Source organism: Rhinolophus sinicus, chromosome 18 (genome assembly GCF_057876585.1).
Source record: "Rhinolophus sinicus isolate RSI-liver-muscle chromosome 18, RSI-T2T, whole genome shotgun sequence".
In the NCBI taxonomy this organism is placed as follows: Eukaryota; Metazoa; Chordata; class Mammalia; order Chiroptera; family Rhinolophidae; genus Rhinolophus; species Rhinolophus sinicus.
The window spans coordinates 115027740-115045742 of record NC_142518.1 but is presented as its reverse complement, the minus strand read 5'-3'; the positions used below and the strand labels follow the sequence as shown (position 1 = coordinate 115045742).

Sequence of the window (18003 nt, the reverse complement as noted above, 5' to 3'; positions counted from 1 at the left end):
GGTGTTTAATGGCAGACGAGAACCGAAGTGCGGTGATCGTTCAAATACCGGCTACAGTTCACACTAAAACCTCAGACTCCCGACTAGGCCGCAGGTCTTCACCCTCCTCTAGCCACTGCTCCTCCACACCTCGCGGGAGCTGGGTGCCCCACTTTTATTCATGGCCCTCTCAGCCATTGGCTACTGTCTCTCAATGGTCACGCCCCCAATACGTCTCACACTAGGATTGGCTGTTGGGAGATCCTAAATACGCCCCCCGTAGACCCCGTAGCAACGGCCGGTTCAAAATTCGACACGTAAGATTCCGCCTTTGCACGGTACGTGCAGTGATTCTACCTTTGCATGGTACGTGCAGCGATTGGGCTTGTAGACTTTTTCATAGACTTTTACTCTCTACTTCATTTCCAAGGCTGAACACAATTCAGGCACTGGTTGTGCTTGAGAATTGCATGACAAATATATCACCAGCTGAATGGTGCTCTGACACTGGACCTCCCATTACTCCTAATGTTCAAAAAATAATGTGGCTGTTTCCAGCTTTTGAGGTCCCTTGACTGGTGAACCCTTAATTTTGTATATTAGAACAAAGACATTTCCTTGCGTTCCTGGGAACATGGGTCCTTTTGGTTTAGGTCTCGAATCTACCCTGTCCTATTTCAGTGTAAAAAGGTAACAGCCCCTCTCCCTAAAGTCATTCACCACAACTGCACAGACCTCTTGGCTTGTGCTAACAGATTGCACCTTTCCTAACCTCCTCTCCTGGGTTCCCAGCTTCCAAAATGGGCTCCCTAGGATGCTCAGGAAGCACAACAGCTGGCCTTCATCAAGTCCCGTCTTTCTGATTATTCTAAATCTCTAAAATTTCTAAAAAAGTCAATTCAGTTTTAAGAAGCCCCGAGCTCTTTTGAATGTGGTCTCATCGTGTCCCACCCTGCTCAACTGTATCTTGAATTCCCAAATGGGAAGTCCCTTGAGACAACCTCCCCCTTGTTACAAATGAGGAAAGTGGATATTTGTTCAAGTTGTTGCATATATCAAAATTTCATTCCTTTTTATTGCTAAGTAGTATTCTATGATGTGGATGTATTGTAGTTTGTTTAACTGTTCACCTGTTGAAGGACATCTGGGTTGTTTCCAGCTTGGGGTTATTTATAAACCCACTATAAACATCAATATACAAGTTTTTGTGTGAACACATCTTCATTTCTCTAGGGAAAATGTCCAGGAGTGCAAATGCTGGGTCATATTATAAATGTATGTTTAGTTTTTTAAAAAACTGTTTTCCTGAGTGGCTGTGCCATTGTACATTCCTATCAGCAGTGTGTGAAGGACCCAGTTTCTCTGCATCCTCACCAGCATTTGGTGTGGTCATTATTTATTTTATTTTAGCCGCTCTGATACATGAATAGTGACATCTCACTGCGGTTTTCATTTGTATTTCTCTAGTGACTAAACATGTTCATATTTCATTTTCTTGTTTGTCATCTGTGCCATATCGTCTTGGGTAAAATGTTTACGTCGTTTGCTTCTCTTATAATTGGACTTTTTTTTTTACTGTTGTTTTGAGAGGTTTTTAAAAAATATATTCTAGATATTAGTGCTTTGGGGGATATGTGGTTTGTAAATATTTTCTCCCACACTGTAACTTGCCTTTTCATTTCTTTAACTGGTGTTTCACAGAGAAAAAGTTTTATATTTTGGTGAAGTCCAATTTATCCATTTTTCCTTCTACAGGTTGTTGCTGGTGTCAAAACTCTGTCTAACCATAGATCCCAAAGATTTTTGTCCTGTTTTTTTTACTGAAAAATGTATAGCTTCAGGCTTTCAGTTTAAATCTGTGATCTATTTTTTGTTTATTTTAAAAAACAGCAATCTTTTAAAAAAATTTTATTGGGGACTATTGGGGAACAGTGTGTTTCTCCACATCCCATCAGCTCCAAGTCATTGTCCTTCAATCTAGTTGTGGAGGGCACAGCTCAGCTCCAAGTCCAGTCACTATTTTCAATCTTAGTTGCAGAGGACACAGCCCACCATACCATGCGGGCATTGAACCGGCAACCTTGTTGTTCAGAGCTCGTGCTCTAACCAACTGAGCCATCCAGCCACCCTATTTTGTGTTTATTTTCGTGTTAGGTATGAGGCTTAGGTCAAGGTTCAATCTTTAGCCTATGGCTGTCCAACTGCTCCAGTATCATTTGTTGGAAAGACTATGCTTCCTCCATTGAATTGGTTTTGCACTTTTGTCAAAAATCAGTTGGGCATATTGTGTGGGCCTATTTCGGGGTTCTCTGTTCTGTTCCATGGATTTATGTGTCCATTCCTCCACCAGCGCCATACAGTCTTGATTACTGTAGCTAAGTAATAAGTCTTGAAATTAGGTAGACCTTTTCCTTCAATTTTATTCTTTCTCAAAATTGTTTTAGCTATTCTAATTCCCTTACCTTTCCATATAAATTTCAGAATAATCTTGTCTGTACCTACGAAAAAGAAAATCTTGCTGGGATTTTCATAGGAATTGTGTTAAAGCTGTTTATCAACTCGGGGAGGTTGGCCTCTTTATTTTTGAGTGGTGGTGAAAGTCCTGACTCTCTGCTGCATCCTCTTTGACAGTCATCTCAGGGAGAGAGAGGGGGTACCTCATTACTGCTAGGTGGGGGTGGAATTCTAAGCTCCCCACATTATCTCTGCTGGTAGAGCGTGTGGGTGGGTCTTGTTACCTGACAGTGGGGATGAAAGTCTCTTCTCTGTTCTTGGCTTTGTCTGACATGACACCAGCAAGAAGGGGTGTGGGGTGGTGCTCCAGCCTCGTGAAGGTGGAAGCTTAAGCCCTCCCCCTGCCTTAGCCTTTGCTAGTGGAGGTGGGGACAGGGCCATAGTTTGTTTTCTGGTTTTGGCTGGAGTTGGAGTAGGCTTTGGTCAGGGCTCTTTCAGTCTGTGCCTATTGGCGTGTCTGGGTTGTTGACTTTTTCAGCTCCAAGTCTGAGATATATGAGGCAACAAGAAAATTGATATCATTCCTCCCCTCCTGAGGACCTAGGTGGTCTGCCTTCTCTCTTTCAGAGTCTTCTTTGGTTTGTTTTATACATAATGTCCAGGGTTTTTAGTTGTAATAGCAGGACAAATAGGGCAAAGTACATTGATTCCATCTTCCCTCATCTTATTTTAAATAAACAGATATACTTCATACCCTCCCTTACTGTCAATTGTATCTTTCAAAGAAATTAAATACTGTGGCTTAAAAATGAACCAATGCAATAATTTTAGAAAACCATTATGCTGAGCCTGAAAGACACATCTTTCAGACTTTGATAGCATGATAGTTACGGTGACATTGAGTGCGCTTGTTTGCTGCAATCCAGATTACTTTTTCAGATTCAGCAGAAAGGATGACAGGTCTCTTTGAACGTCAAGCCCCACTGTGTGCATGGTTTTCTTGTGGCCTGAAGTGCAGAAAAACCAGCTTTGCAAATGTTGAGCTTTACTGTCTGTAGTTTGTGTTAAGAACCCATAGTTATTACAATATAGAATGTGCTTTTTCCAGCTCTGCACTTAAGTCTACCACCCTCTCTACCCCCACTACACTCCCCCCTCCCCCCAACACACACTGTCCCATCTGGAGATTGTGATCTAACCTCCAGGTAATGGGCCCTGCCCGCATTGTCAAGCAGGACATCTCTAGCAATGGATGGGCTGCCTACTCTTTAGGAAGCTCTCTATGAGTCTCATTTCTCACAGCTCAGCTTTTGATAAGAATTAGACAGCCAGGAGTTCAATGTTACTTTTTCCAACATGAAGCAGTGGGAATGGCGATAAGCTGTCTTGCTGATTTAACAACATTTAACAACATATGCTTTGCCGGTCAATGAGGAGGGAGGGGCAAGAGAATGAATGCCTATCTTGTGATGATCAAATGTATGTCAAGCCCCCAGCTCAGTGTCTGGCACCAAGGAAGACAGTAAAGAAGGGCAGGTGCTTCCCTCTACCATACCCTAGGCCCTATATCCCAGCTCCTGCTCCCATTCCATCCTCCCACATCTTCCCTTTCCACTTCACCACCTTCATTCCTCCTCCCCTTCAGAGGCCACCAGAAACAGCAGTTTCCATGGTAATCAGCATCCTCATTAGCTTAGAGTTTAATGGTCCCTAAGTGTCTGTCTGGACTGGGCTCCTAGCTCACATCAGAGGGAGCTTTCCAGTGAACTCAAGGGCTGTTGAGAAATTGTCAAATACAAGCCATTATATTCAAGTCATCCTAATTAGACACAATAGCACACAATGATATTTTGGTGTAACAAGAGAGGATGTGAGGAAATCATCTCATACTATCCAGGACTCACAGCTCCTGGGCATCTGTAGAATCACTTTCCTCCCAGCACTCGCTAATGAGGGATTACATCACTGGGCTGTAGGTGTTGGAATGTGAGTAAGGGCATATGGGAGATTGGGCAACAGGGAGCCAACGTCACTGAAGGTTTCTGAGTACATCACTGAGGACTTGCTCTTTCTTCATCCTCCCAGCTGTCCCTTAAGACTCCAAGGTCACAAGAGTTTCCTGCTCTGTTCATGGTTACTTTCTGTACTGACCCCAACCTTGTTTCTGACCTTGCTCTTACCCCGATCTGCTTTGCTCATTCACTGATTCATTCATTCTTTCAGCCCTCATTTATCATTCCCGCTACATGCCAGACGCTGTTCTAAGCAGTGAATAAAATAAGCAAAGATCCCTAACCTCCAGGAGCTTATAGCCAAGCGGGGAAAGACAGACAAAAAACAAATAACTACAGAATGACATGCAAAAGTTAAGCTGAGCTTTGGAACAGATGTTTACAATCTCACTCGTGACTAGGGTTCTAGCCCTGCTTCTCCCTTTGTTCCTCCTCATTGATGACCTCTATACTCAGAGTAAATTCTGTCCCCATCCACATCTGCTAAGGGACCACATGAGTACACATGAGAAAGTTTTAGACTCATTTCTATTCCAGTGGCATGAGGTTAGAGGTGGAGGTGAGTCTTTTGGGAGAAATTGCCAGGTGATTCCAAATCCTGGGGGCCCTTTGGAAACAGGAAAGTTATCCATTGCCCAGTACGGCAGAGGAGAGCAGCCATCTCAAGTCCTTTGAGGCATTTGGGGCTCGCTCTGGCACCTTCCAGCTGAGTCAGTTTCAGCCTCTCCTTCTCCCATCACTAACCTCTTGTTTTGGTTTCTTGGTCAGGACTCCACCCCTTGATCATTCTTAGTTTGGCAGATGAGACAAAGGGAAAACTGGCACTTGAACCACAATGCCTGCCCAGCAAGCAGAGGAAATGGATGGGATGGGGGTGAGTGCGAGGTGTGCAGGAAAAATCCCCCAGCACAGTGAGGACACCCTTTGAAAGAATTTGACCTAACCATTAAGTGCAGGGGATAGGAGCTAGCCTGATCTCTGGGATAGCTGAGAAATTGAGGGCAACATAGAGACCTCCTGAGCCACTGAGTGGGGTATGCCGTCTGGATGTGATAGACAAGGCCTGGCGTTGGCTGCCACACTGTGCCAACTGCTGACTATGTGATCCTCGGTCTTAGGGTTGCCAAATTTAGCACACAAAGGCACAAGAGTCCATTAAATTTGAATTTCAGATGAACAACAAATAATGTTTTAGTATAAGCATATCCCATGCAATAATTGGGACATACTTATACTAAACCATTATTGGCTGTTGATGTGAAATTCAAATGTAACTGGCATTCTGTATTTCATCTGGTAACCTTACCTGGGTGGGGTAAAAACTGCCATGTAAGGGAAGGACTAGCTTTTAACACATCTCTGAAAGCCCAGGGTCAGCAGGACACACTTTAGAAATAGCAGTGAGCTTGCTTAGCCATCACAGGGCCTGTGTGTCCTGCAGGCCCCTCTCACAAATGGTGGCCCAAACTAAGCTTATAATCTACTCCGTCCCCCTGCAAGAAGTGCTCCTCCTCCCATTTTCCTCATCCTCACTATCGACCCAGGGGCCGAGTCAGAATCTTGGCTGTGGCTCCTCTCACTCCCGCCCCCCCGCCAACTCCACACCAGATAGCCAGGACGGACTATTTCGTACCTGCCAGAGCCTTCTCTATTATTGTCTGTCTCCCAGGGCCTAAAGTAGGGCCAGTGGGGAGTTGAGCCTGGGTCTGAGAGCAGGAAGAGGGATTTCACTGGCAAAGGGCTCAATGAAGGCTATGAGGAGCCCTCCCTGGGTAGCTTGGAATTAGAAATCTCAGAGAAACTTTGCAGTTCTGACAGTCTCTAATCCTCAAAATCTACAGAGATTTTGAGAGGACGAGATGGGGACATGATAGAGGGTGGTAGGACTGAGGACTGGAAGCCCCCAAATAGCCTTGACCATTTCTCTGTCTGGTGTTAGGATGGTGGGATGTGTGCAGATGCATGAGCTGGGCACATGGCCTTCTCTGTGCAGATGGGGAGTCAGAGCTTCTAGAATATTCCAAATGCTCACCCTGTCATTGATTCTGCTCTTGACTTTCTGACACGCTTTCTCCAAGGTAACACTGTTTGCAGGGAAGCACATCCCAGGGTAGGCCCAGTTGAACTCTGGGCTTTCTTTCCTCAGTGCCGTGCCCTCCCCTCCCCACCCCCTTCTTAATGATAGTAACAGCAGCAACCTACAGGTAGACAATATTTCACAGTTCACAAAGCGATTGGCCACCTGTTACTTGTCTGCATTCTCACAAGTTGAGAAATTTACATCTGAGGAAACCAAGCCCCAGAGATTTGCCTAGTGGTAGTCACACAAGTCAGGCCTCCACCCACTCAGGCATTTTTATAACAAACATCAGCGTGTACCTACTGTGTGGCCTGTGTTGGGGGCCGGGCATATGAGAACAGTATGACCCAGTATCACCCAGTTTCTGCTCCTGAGAGCTCCCAGATCAGGGTGTGGGGGTGAGAAGTCAGGGTTGGTGTCATGCAGGGTCTCAGCTCCTGCTCCCCGCACAAGAACGCAGGACATGGTGAGGCCAAAAAGGAACACCCATGGAGCCATAAATATGGGAGTCATACCACTATAGTCTCGCTGGCGGCTGGGTTGGAGACACAGGAAGCAGGAGCCACACTATCCGCAATCTGCCATCCGCGTCTCTATCAACCAACCAACTCCCTTGCTAACTACAATCTGCGCTTGCTAGCTCAGCCACGGCAGTTATATTAGTGGCCAATTGGCTAACTGGTTACAGCTGATGGCCAACTAGTCACAGCTGATGGCCATCTACTACCCGAGCCAGCACTTTTCCACATGAGGCTGAGAACCTGGAAACTGCTCTCTGGGGCTCTGTCCCCACGGTTGGTGAACAGATGCACGAAGAAGGAGGAATAACAAAACACGAGTCCTCAGGGCCAGCTGGATATGAATGAGGACCCCTCAGGGGTGGGTCAATGCACGGGGTGCCAACTCAGCCTCCAGACATTCTTTTTCTCCACTAGCAGGTCTTCCTCTCTTTTCAGGCTGGCCACAGTCTCCACTTGCTTCCTTAGCGCTGGCCCCTGGTGTTTCTGGGCCCCATGCACTTGGCCCACAGCCCACCATGGCAGCTTCTCTTTGGCAGGGAACTTCAGATCCTTTCCCTGCTAGGCTCCCTCTGGGCCTCGCAGAAGCTTCTTCTCCCCCACCCCTGCCCTTTTGTCAAATACAATCTTTGTGGACTTCCATTGGAAGCAGATTAAAAGAGAGCCGGGGGGCGGACGGGTGGCTCAGTTGGTTAGAGCACGAGCTCTGGGCAACTGGGCTGCTGGTTCGATTCCCACATGGGCCAGTGAGCTGCGCCCTCCACAACTAGAATGAAGACAATGAGCTGCAGCTGAGCTGCCGCTGAGCTCCAGGGCTCCCAGGTGGCCGGGTGGCTCAGTTGGTTGGAGTGCGTCCTCTCAACCACAAGGTTGCTGGTTCAACTCCTGCAAGGGATGGTGGGCTGCGCCCCCTGCAATTAACAACAGGGACTGGACTTGGAGCTGAGCTGCGCCCTCCACAACTAAGATTGAAAGAACAACAACTTGACTTGGATGGAGCTGATGGGCCCTGGGAAAAACACACTGTTTCCCAATGAAAAAAGTCCTGGAAATACACACTGTTCCCCAATAATGTCCTGTTTCCCTTCCCCAATTAAAAAAAAATATTAAAAAAATAAAAAAAGAGCCAGTGCTTTATTTTAAGTGGGAGCTGACAAGTCCAGAGTCTTCTGCTTGGCCCCCACTGTGGTTGACCTTGGAACACGTCTCTGAAAGACCAGCTCAGCAGAACACAGTTTAGAAATAGCAGTGAGCTTGCTTAGCCATCACAGGGCCTGTGTGTCCTGCAGGCCCCTCTCACAAATGGTGGCCCAAACTAAGCTTATAATCTACTCCGTCCCCCTGCAAGAAGTGCTCCTCCTCCCATTTTCCTCATCCTCACTATCGACCCAGGGGCCGAGTCAGAATCTTGGCTGTGGCTCCTCTCCCCATCCTCCCCTCCCCCAACTCCACACCAGATAGCCAGGACGGACTATTTCGTATCTGCCAGAGCCTTCTCTATCCCTTGCCATTCACCTTGTTCAGTGTTTATGGACCTTTGTTCCCCAATAGGGGATAGTCTCAAGAAGTTTCCTGAACAGGAGCCTGGATAAGGTATGGGCTATCAAGTCAGTCTAATGGGGAGAAATGGCTAGGCCCATAGGCTTTTCTGTGTTGGAGAAAGTCCCATAAGCCCATCCACTTACTTTGCATGGAGGTGAAGCTGGTCTTGCAAGTAGGTACTAGAGGAGAAAAGGGTGAACCTGTGTGTCAGTCATGGGGGCAGGTGGGCCCCTGGGCCCTGACAGCTACCCTGTGACTGAAAGTCATCCTGATGTGGCATTTGGCACAAGTCACCATCACTGTTCAGAAGCTGATCTCATGTCCTTAGTGCCCATAGGATTTAGCCCAAACTCGTCCCCATGTCCAGACTCTTGGAGATTGGCTCTGCCGCCATTTTCAGCCTCACTTCCTACCAGCTCCTTCACAGAACCACTATTCCATCCAAGCAGGTGAGCTGCACCCCACACTCTGCACATATTTCCCGCAGAACTGGATGGGACCAGGCTGAGTGCAAGGAAGTTACCTGGGCCAAAGTGGGGTCCATGGTGGGTGCTCACCAATGGGACTCCCCCTGTAGAGGCATCTGAGCTTCAGAAAAGAAAGTACCCACGTGGAGCCTCTACTTCAGAGGCGACATCCAGAAACTGACCACTTTCCACCATCCTGACTAGCACCAATCTGGCCTGAGTCACCATCATCTGTCATGTGGAATATTGTGCTAGCCCCTCATAAGTCTCCTCCTCCTTCCCTGGCCTTTTAAAAGCACGAGGCAACCACAAGTTCTCGTCCGCTCCAAACTGTACAATGGCTCACCATTTGAATCAGAGTGCAAGGCCGAGGCCTTACACCATCTGGCCCCAACAAGCTCTCTGACCTCACCTCCTCAGTTCCTCTCACTCACTTTGCTCGAGTCTCCTGCTCCTCACAACCCACAGGGACACCCCACCTTAGGGTCTATGCACTGGCTGTGCTCTGCCTGGAACATTCACAGTCCAGACAGCCACATAGCTCACTTCGTCATCACCTTCAAGCTTTTGGTCAGTTGCCACCTTTTGCAGCGTGGCCTTTCCTGAGTGCTCCTTTTAAAATTGCAAAACCTGCTGCTCTTCCTACCCAATCCCTTCCCCCCTCCAACGGGTCCGTCTTACTCTGTCCCAACGATTTTTCTCTTTTTAGAACATAGCACTTTATAACACATTATATAATCTGTTTATTAATTAACCAATTTCTATCATCTGTCTTTCCTTACCAGAATGTAAATGTCACGAAAGCATGAATTTTTAAATTTCTTTTGCTCACTAATACCACACAGCTGCCTGGAACAGTTCCTGTCATGTACTATGCCCTCGCTGATCATGTGCTGCATTGAGAAACGCTTTCTGCCTGTCACACTTTCATTTGATTGGCCCGTAGCACACACCTGGCTGGACTGAGATGCTTTCACACTCACACATCGCCTTAGCTCACCGACACATACCTGGAGATGCCACCTACTGATGTAGAATATAAGCACGTATTGACGATGAGATACACATGTACCTTTGTACATATAGATGCACACACAAAGGCCAATAGGCATGGTACACATGTGGAGAAACCACATTTAAAAAGATTTTGCAAAATCCTGTTATACAAAATTTTCAAATCTACAAAAGAGTTGAAAGAATTGTACAGTGAACAACCCACAACTAGATTGTATAGATATTTCATTATATTGATTTAGCGCATCTACCATCAACACACCCCTCAATCCATCCATCAATATATCCTATATGCATTTCAGAGTTAATTGCAGCCATCAGTAATCTGCATCCTCAAACACTTAAGCATTAATGAATACAATATTTGTTTACTTTACAGATAAAATTTAGATGCAGAGAAATGCACATATCTTAAGTGTGTATTTGTTGAGCTTGACAAATGGGTTTTTTTTTTTTCTATTTAAAAAAAAAATTTTTTTTTTCAATTACAGTTGACACACAATATTATATTAGTTTCAGGTGTACAACATAGTGGTTAAACATTTATATAACTTATGAAGTGATCACCCTAATAAACCTAGTAAATTTAATAAAATAAAATTAAAAAAAAAAAAAAAAGGGAAAGGATTAAGACGTACCAAATGTCAATTATAAAGACAGTGACGAGGATGTAAAGTACACCATAGGTAATATAGTCAATAATATGATAATAACTGTATGCTGTCAGATAGATACTAGGTTTATTAGAACAAATGGTTTTTTGACCTGTGTAACTCAAAAGCTCTCTCAAGATAGAGGACATCATTGCCACCCTCAAAATTTCCACCGTATCCTTTCCTAGTCAATCCCCTAGCAGAGGCAACCAGTGCTCTGGGTTTTTTCACTATAGGTTTGTTTTACTTGTTCTAGAATTTCATGTACACAGAATAACTTGATATGTAGTCACATTTGTTTGCTTATTCAATAAAACATGTATTCAGTGCCTACTATACACTTGTATCTGCTATCTGTTCCTGGAAACTAGTGAGTTCTCCTAGACTGACCAAAAGGCCAAAGTCTTTCTAGGCTGGCCTGTGGCCTCTCTCCTCCCCTCCGTCACACTGTCACCGAGAGACCATAGACAGCTGGGCCTCAGAAACAGGAATGCTGGCTCCTCCCTGCCGCTCCTCCAGCCACACTGGTTCTGAAGGCTCCCATCAGCCCCACCCCCACTCCCACTCACCTCCCACACCACAGCTTCATCCACACTTGTCTATGCAGGTGTGCAAGGGGGTGTCACAATCTTAGCCCAGGCCATGTCCAAGTGGGTACAAGTGCAGGTGGGTAGGCAGCTGAAAGGAACTGGACAAGCAGAGGTAGCATGGAGTCCTGTGATCCTGTGGAGGGGTGGGGAGACTAGGCAGGGGGTGGAGAAGAAAGAATGACGAGAGGAAACAACACAGGCCCCCGAGCCGAACAGCACTTACCTGGAGCCACTGGACCCTGGGCATCATGGTCTTGCCCCCCATGAAGGACGTCAAGGCTGCCCTGGAGGTCTTTGCTATTCCCAGTGGGCTCTCAGCATCTTGGTTATCAGTGAGTCTTCAGCCTTTGACAGGGCGACCAACTGGGTTTGCCTGGGACTAAGCAGGACCTGTGATGCTAAAACCTGGACTGCTCCCAGCAAATGAAGATGGTTGGTCCCCCTGGCCTCTAGCCTGACTTACGTGGGCATGGTACTCGTGGGATCTGTGAGTGCCTATGCAGGGGTGTGCGTACACGTGTGTGTGAGAGCCTTGCTGCAGATGTGTATGGTGAACCGTCCTGGGTCTACACTGTGGCACGGAGGGCAGTTCCACTGAGGCTAGCCAAGGAAAGGGCTTAACGGCAATGGCAGGGGCTTGAGCAGAGCGTTGGTGGGAGACAGTTGTCCTGGTGACAGAGGGAAGCTCTGCAAACCTCTGGGCCACAAGAAATCGTTCACCTATGAATCCACATGTCCCAGCATCTCTGCCACAAACACTGTGTGAAAGTGAGTTAGATGCTGGCTGGAGGCAGGGGGCATGGACTAAATGACCTTGTATGATATCCAGGAAGAAAGAATGCTGGCAGGCTCTGTGAGCCTGGGGCTTGCCACTGAATAGGGAGGGTGGGCTAGAGAACAGGGAATGGAGGCTTTAGAGGCCTGATGGGGTGGGTACCAGGACCCCCCAGTGCTGAGAAGAGCAATGTTAATCCAGGAATGACAGGCAGTCAGAGCCGAAAAGACCAGAAGAAAGCAATTCATATGCATCAGGTACTTTGTACCAGGTATTTTCACAGCTATTATTTCATTTTAGCCTCATGCCGACCTTATGAGCAGAGACTATTATTATATATAATAACACATCCTCATGACTACACACTCCTGATGATAGCCAACACGCACACAGTATTAGCGAACATGTATTGCACTCGTTTTCTTTTTTTCCTGCCAGGCACTGTTCTAAGTACCTCGTGTGTCCAATAACCTTCATTGTTCAGATGAGGAAGCTGAAGTTCATGTAGAATAAGGTCTGGCCAAGGTCACACAGCTGGGAAGTGGAGGAGCCGGCCTGGGAGCTCAACCTGCTTCTAGCCTATGGGTTCCTTTCCCTACCTCTTGCATGTCCTCAACTCATTGCAGATTGGGAGGGTGGGTATGGACGTGGCCTTGGAGAACATGCTAGACCAGAGAGGAAGGAGGAAGCCAGGCCTTCTGCATACGTAAAAAGTCCTGATGAAACGTGAAAAACAGCCAATCAGAATGGCCTCTTTCTGAGGACAAGGGCCCCGCTGGGCTTCTGCATGCCCCATCCATATGGCGGCGGCTTTGGGGGCACGCTCTTCAGTGAGGGCTGAGTCCCTTACTGTCTGGTTGCAGTGGCATCTATCCTAACTCTCATTCCTTCAGCTACCAGGGCTCAGAAAAGTCTGAGGTGAGTCTGCTGGAAGGGGTCTTTTCGGAGGTGGACTGTTTCAGCACCTGCTTTTCCAAATGGGCCGTAGCTTTGCCGTTTGCTGCTACTGTTCTCAGGAAGAGCAGCTTCGCTGTCTGGGCTGGGGCTTTTTCTGCTTTGTTAACAAGGCCACTTTCTTCCTTGGCCTTGGCTCCAGGTTCCTCAGAAACCAGAGTCAGCATCCTCGTGGCACTTGCAACCAATGTCTGTGTATAGCTCCTGTTCTGATCCGGAAGCTTTAGGATGGTCGGCTCTGTCCTATTGTCTTTCTTGAATTCTTGTCCTAGTGCCACACACTTGGCTCACCCCCAGCCCTCAACGCCACTATGTTCTCACAGAGAGCAGAGTCCCCAAGGCTAGGAGCTGACACTGCATTGGCGAAAGCATGGCCATTTATTGAAGGCCACTCTAGCCAGGCCACATGGAGGGAGGGGCTTGGTGTCCCTCCTCAATCCATCACTAGTCACACTTTTCAGAGCAGTTAAAGGTTTTCTGAGTATATAGCCAGAATTTATAGACACACACGTGCATGCACATATATAGGCACACACCTATGGCCAAGAGGCAGTGAAATATGGGTATTAACAACACAGCCTCTGGAGCCGGGCTGCCTACGTTGAAATGCCAGCTCTACTGCTTTCTATCTCCACACCATTAGCAAGTTATGTATTCTCTCTGAGTCTTGCTTTGTTCATTTGTAAAATGGGCATATCCAAGTGTATTCATTGGGATGGCCTAGGTAGGCCGTGGTAACAAATGAACTCTGGAATCTCAGGAGCAAACCTAGCAAAAGTTTACTTCTTGTTCATCTTGAACGTCCAACACAGGTTGGCGGGAGTCTGTTCCCTGTAGATGCTAAGGTGCAGGCTGATGGAGGTCCCTCCAAATGGGGATGCTGTGAAATGTGGCTTCAGAGACTAGCACAGCAGAGGCAGGACAAAGGATGGAGAATTCATGCACACTACTTCCTCCAAGCCAAAGTGATAGGGAAACAATGAGTTGTAGCCTTATTTCACACTTCCTTAACCATGAGTTAGGTTGAGCATCTTTTCATACGTTGTAAGTACTTCTTTGATAGACTTTCAATCAAGCCTTGAGCGTCACACTTGCTTTTTGTGACACCTGGTGGCTCCAAATTCTGAGTCGTTCCCGGGTTTGCTCTTGTAGGCATTGCCCTGGCAGGTAACTAGCTTTCAGCTCTCTTTGTTCGAAGTCAGTTGCTCCCTCCTCCTTATACTTTCCAGCGTGCAAACATTTTGCTGGTATCTCTAACCCACCAGTGGCATCTCTCTAATTCTCTTTCTCCTTGTGGATATACATCTTTTAAAATATTCTTATGGTAATTTTCATGAGGCTCCCTCGAGGAGTCAATATAAAAACTTGTGTTCAATCTGCCATGTTCAATTTCTATCCTTTCTCACCTTTATTTTGACCCATTTTTCTCTCACACAGTCTTACTCACGGCGATTTTCAAAACAGTCCAGGAATAATTCTAAGAGAGTGTGCTTCCCTATGAGTCATCTCCATTAAGTCTGTCCTAACTACTCTAACCTACAGTGTTCCTGATCTTATTGGAACTTAACACAGCCCCAAACTTGACTCTATCCTAGCCGGCGTGTGTACTCCCAACCTGGCTGGAGGTGGGTCTTCTCACTGGTATTCTCTCCACTGATGGAAAGTGCTAGTTGGAGGCAAACTGTTCCTGCCTCTGTCTTTCTGGGACTCCCAACCTCTGGTGGCCACATCAGTGTGACCCACTACTGGCTCTTGTTGAACGCCGCCCAGAGCAGTGCTGGAGCAGGTCCTGGGGCGTAGAGGGCTTACTGCCTGGGGTACAGCTGGGGAGGAAAACACCTTGCCTTCTAGACCTAAAACACATTTCCTAGGCCAGAGAGCACGTGGGGAACTGGGGACGTGGGCATGTGAAAACGTTGAATGAGTGAGCATGGGTGACAGTGTGTGCCACCTTGGTGGGGACAGAACCCCGGAGGGAGGGCAAGTGTTAGGGACTGTTTGCAACTCACTGATACAACCACTGTGATCCTTCTCAACCTGTACCTGGTGGTGTTCACGCCCTACTGGCCTGTCACTGTGCTCATTCTTACCTGGCTGGCTTTGCCTGGAAGACCCCGGAGCGAGGTAAGGGCCTTGCTGGGGCTGTGTTGCCACATGCCACGTGCTCTTTCCTCTTCTCTTCCTATAATCCTGAGAGGCTCTGGCCAATTCCCAGGTAGCCCCTCAGCCTGTCCCTCCCTGACCTAGAGAAGCTGAGGGGATGGGTCTTTTCAAGGTGCTAGAAAGGCCCAGATCAGAATTGTAGTGGGTTGGGGAGGGCAGCTAGTGAAGCAAAGCTAGGCTTGTCCTATCTTGGCCCTGATGTACCATAGCCCATCCCGGTCATCATTTTAGAGGCCAGGAAGTGGCAGGGTGTGACAGTTCCCTGTGGCAGCCCCAGAAGGACTCTCAAGAAGAAAATGGGGGTGGCAAAACTTGGCTACATTGGCTCCGTTTTCAGGTGGCTGCTGGTTTACCTGGGTGAGGTGTTGGTGCCTATGGAAACAGTACCATGAATACTTCCCACTCCAGGTGAGTAGCCCCAGATCCCCACTTGGGCCCCAGGGCTAGAAGCTGGGTCAGGCTGGGGGTCAGGGACATCATGCACATAGAGGCCCACGTAAATGATGACCCCCGGAGTTGTGCGTTACCCGACCTGTATGGCCGGACATAGCAGACCTCTTCCGTGCCATGCCCCTCCTGACTCCACAGGTTTTGAAGACTTGTATCTCCCCCAGCCGTAACTACGTCCTTGCCCGCCACCCTCATGGGCTCATGTCATATTCATGCTTTGGCCACTTTGCCACAAACACCTCAGGCTTCTCCATGATCTTCCCGATATCACCCCTTAGATGCTCACAGTGGGAGCCTTTTTCTGGGTGTCTTTCCTCAGAGACTATGCCATGTCTAGGGAGTTGGCTCTTTCCTCACCTGACTATGCCAGGTGAGTTGTCTCCTAGTGTTAAAGCCAAAATGAAAATGGCTCCTTGAGGAGGAAGTGTTGGGGGAGTGGGTGAGAGCAAGGCCAAGTCTGTGATTCCCTCTGGTCTTAACAAGCTGCCCCAGGCTCACTTGCCTGATATGATGGTCCCCCCTCCTTTGAAGAGGTAAAAGAAAGCTAGGAGGTTTGGGAAGCAGCCAATGACCTTTCGGCTTTTTCTGCCTGCCAGAGGCCTGCTCTGTGAGCCAGTCCCCCATGGACTGTCCGCTTACCCAGAAAGGCACAGGCAACATGCTGGCTGAGTGCAGACACAGCTTGCCAGGCTCTACCACTCTGCTTTGTGTGCACGGTCCTTAAGCATGGGTAAGGATACTTCTGGTCCAGACTGGGGGAGGGTCCACAAGTCCAACAGGGAAGGTGAAGGCATTTTAAGGAAATGATACCCAAAAAGGGAGGTGGACAGCTGCTTCTGTGTTGTAGACCCTGGGCTCAGTCCTGGAGCCATTTCTGCTTATGAAGAAAGGCTAGAGGGCCCGTCCTGAACCTGGTGTCCCTCACAGTAGCCTCTGATCTGGGGCGGTCCCTCTGTGAAAGGTGATCAGGTGCAACCCCATCTCAGAGAGAGCTGAAATTACCGTGTGGGTTAAAGGGACGCAAGCTGAATGAAATGTTCCTTGGCTCGTGTTCCAGTGTTTTAGATCTGTGGGTTCCCAGGAGAGTTGGGGCATGTTTCCTTTAGCTTGCTGCTACTTTGCCCCCACAGACAGTCTGGGGTAGACCTTGAGGCCCTCCCACTTGGCCTGAACTTAGGCCTAGCTAAGTTAGGGGCTGAGGAGCCTATAGGCAGATCCAGGCTCCAATAGCGGGGAGCATGTCTGCTTTCAGCAGGGTCTCTTCCTTTCTGGCTAACAAAGGACATGCCTTTCCTCTGCAGGGGGGCTCTACTCCCGGCCTATGCCTTTGGGGAGACAGACCTCTACAATCAGTACATTTTCACTCCCGGAGGCTTGGTCGATTGCTTCCAGAAGTGGTTCCACAGTATGGCACACATCTATCCTCGTGCCTTCTATGGGTGCGACTTCACTGAGAACTCCTGGGAGCTGCGCCCTGTGCTCGGCCTATAAGCATCATCGGTGAGTGGGCCCATCTGCTGGCAGCCTTGTCTAGGATCTAGATCCAGTTCTGAGGCTGCACCTGTGTGCACAGGAGGTTGGCCAGGATGAGTGATGAGGTGGGGGACAGATGGGGTGAAACTGGGCTTCAGGGCTGAGGCCTTTTCTCAGGACTGAGCTGTTCTGGTGCTTTTCTCTCTTCCTCGTGCCTCTCCCAGTGCCCAAGATTGAGAAGCTGAGCCAGGAGATGGTGGACAAATACCACATATTCTATATGGATACCCTGCGCAGACTGTTCGACCAGCACAAGGTCAAGTTTGACAGCTCAGACACTCAGGAGATGGTGAAAGTTTGACAGACATCCCCAGCAGCCTCTCAGCCTGGCTGAAAGGTGTGGAACCGCAGAAACAGGGGGACAGAAATCACTTATGGGGCTCCTGCTCCCGATTTGGCCAGCCCTCAATATGACGAGGGGCTGTTTGGTTGTTTGCCGGACCCCTCTTCCTCTTTCCTACCTCTCCTCCTTCCAGCTCTTCTCTGCCTTTCTTTGGGGCTATGAGAGAGGGCCGCAAAAGGCGGGGAAGGCCCTGGGGAGAGGTGCCCTTTAGGATCCCTCACATGTGGCCATTCATCAGCATTGAGGAAGACAATGGACGGAATAAAAAGCCAACCTTCTGATATTGCTTCTGTTCCAACTAGTCTGTTTTCAGGGCCTGGGATCCCCACACACCTTTCCTTCTCCAGCTCTTAAGCAGCCCCATCTCCTGGCATCGAGACTCCTGCAGGACTGGGTGACTTGAGATCCAGTGGGCTTTGAGTTCAGGCTCTACCACCTTCAAGCCATGTGACCTGGAGCAGTCAGTCACCTCTGAG

At 48.2% G+C, this 18003-nt stretch overlaps 1 protein-coding gene across 1 annotated transcript; it reads left to right on the top strand.

Moving 5' to 3' along the window:
• Positions 1 to 11557: 11557 nt before the first annotated feature.
• On the top strand, positions 11558 to 17485 carry AWAT2 (acyl-CoA wax alcohol acyltransferase 2). Its single transcript, XM_074323332.1, is given in 10 exon segments — positions 11558 to 11609; positions 11612 to 11676; positions 15004 to 15133; positions 15136 to 15162; positions 15539 to 15609; positions 15790 to 15913; positions 15916 to 15987; positions 16245 to 16362; positions 16953 to 17129; positions 17302 to 17485. Coding segments are annotated over 10 exon segments (1020 nt in total).
• Positions 17486 to 18003: the final 518 nt, after the last annotated feature.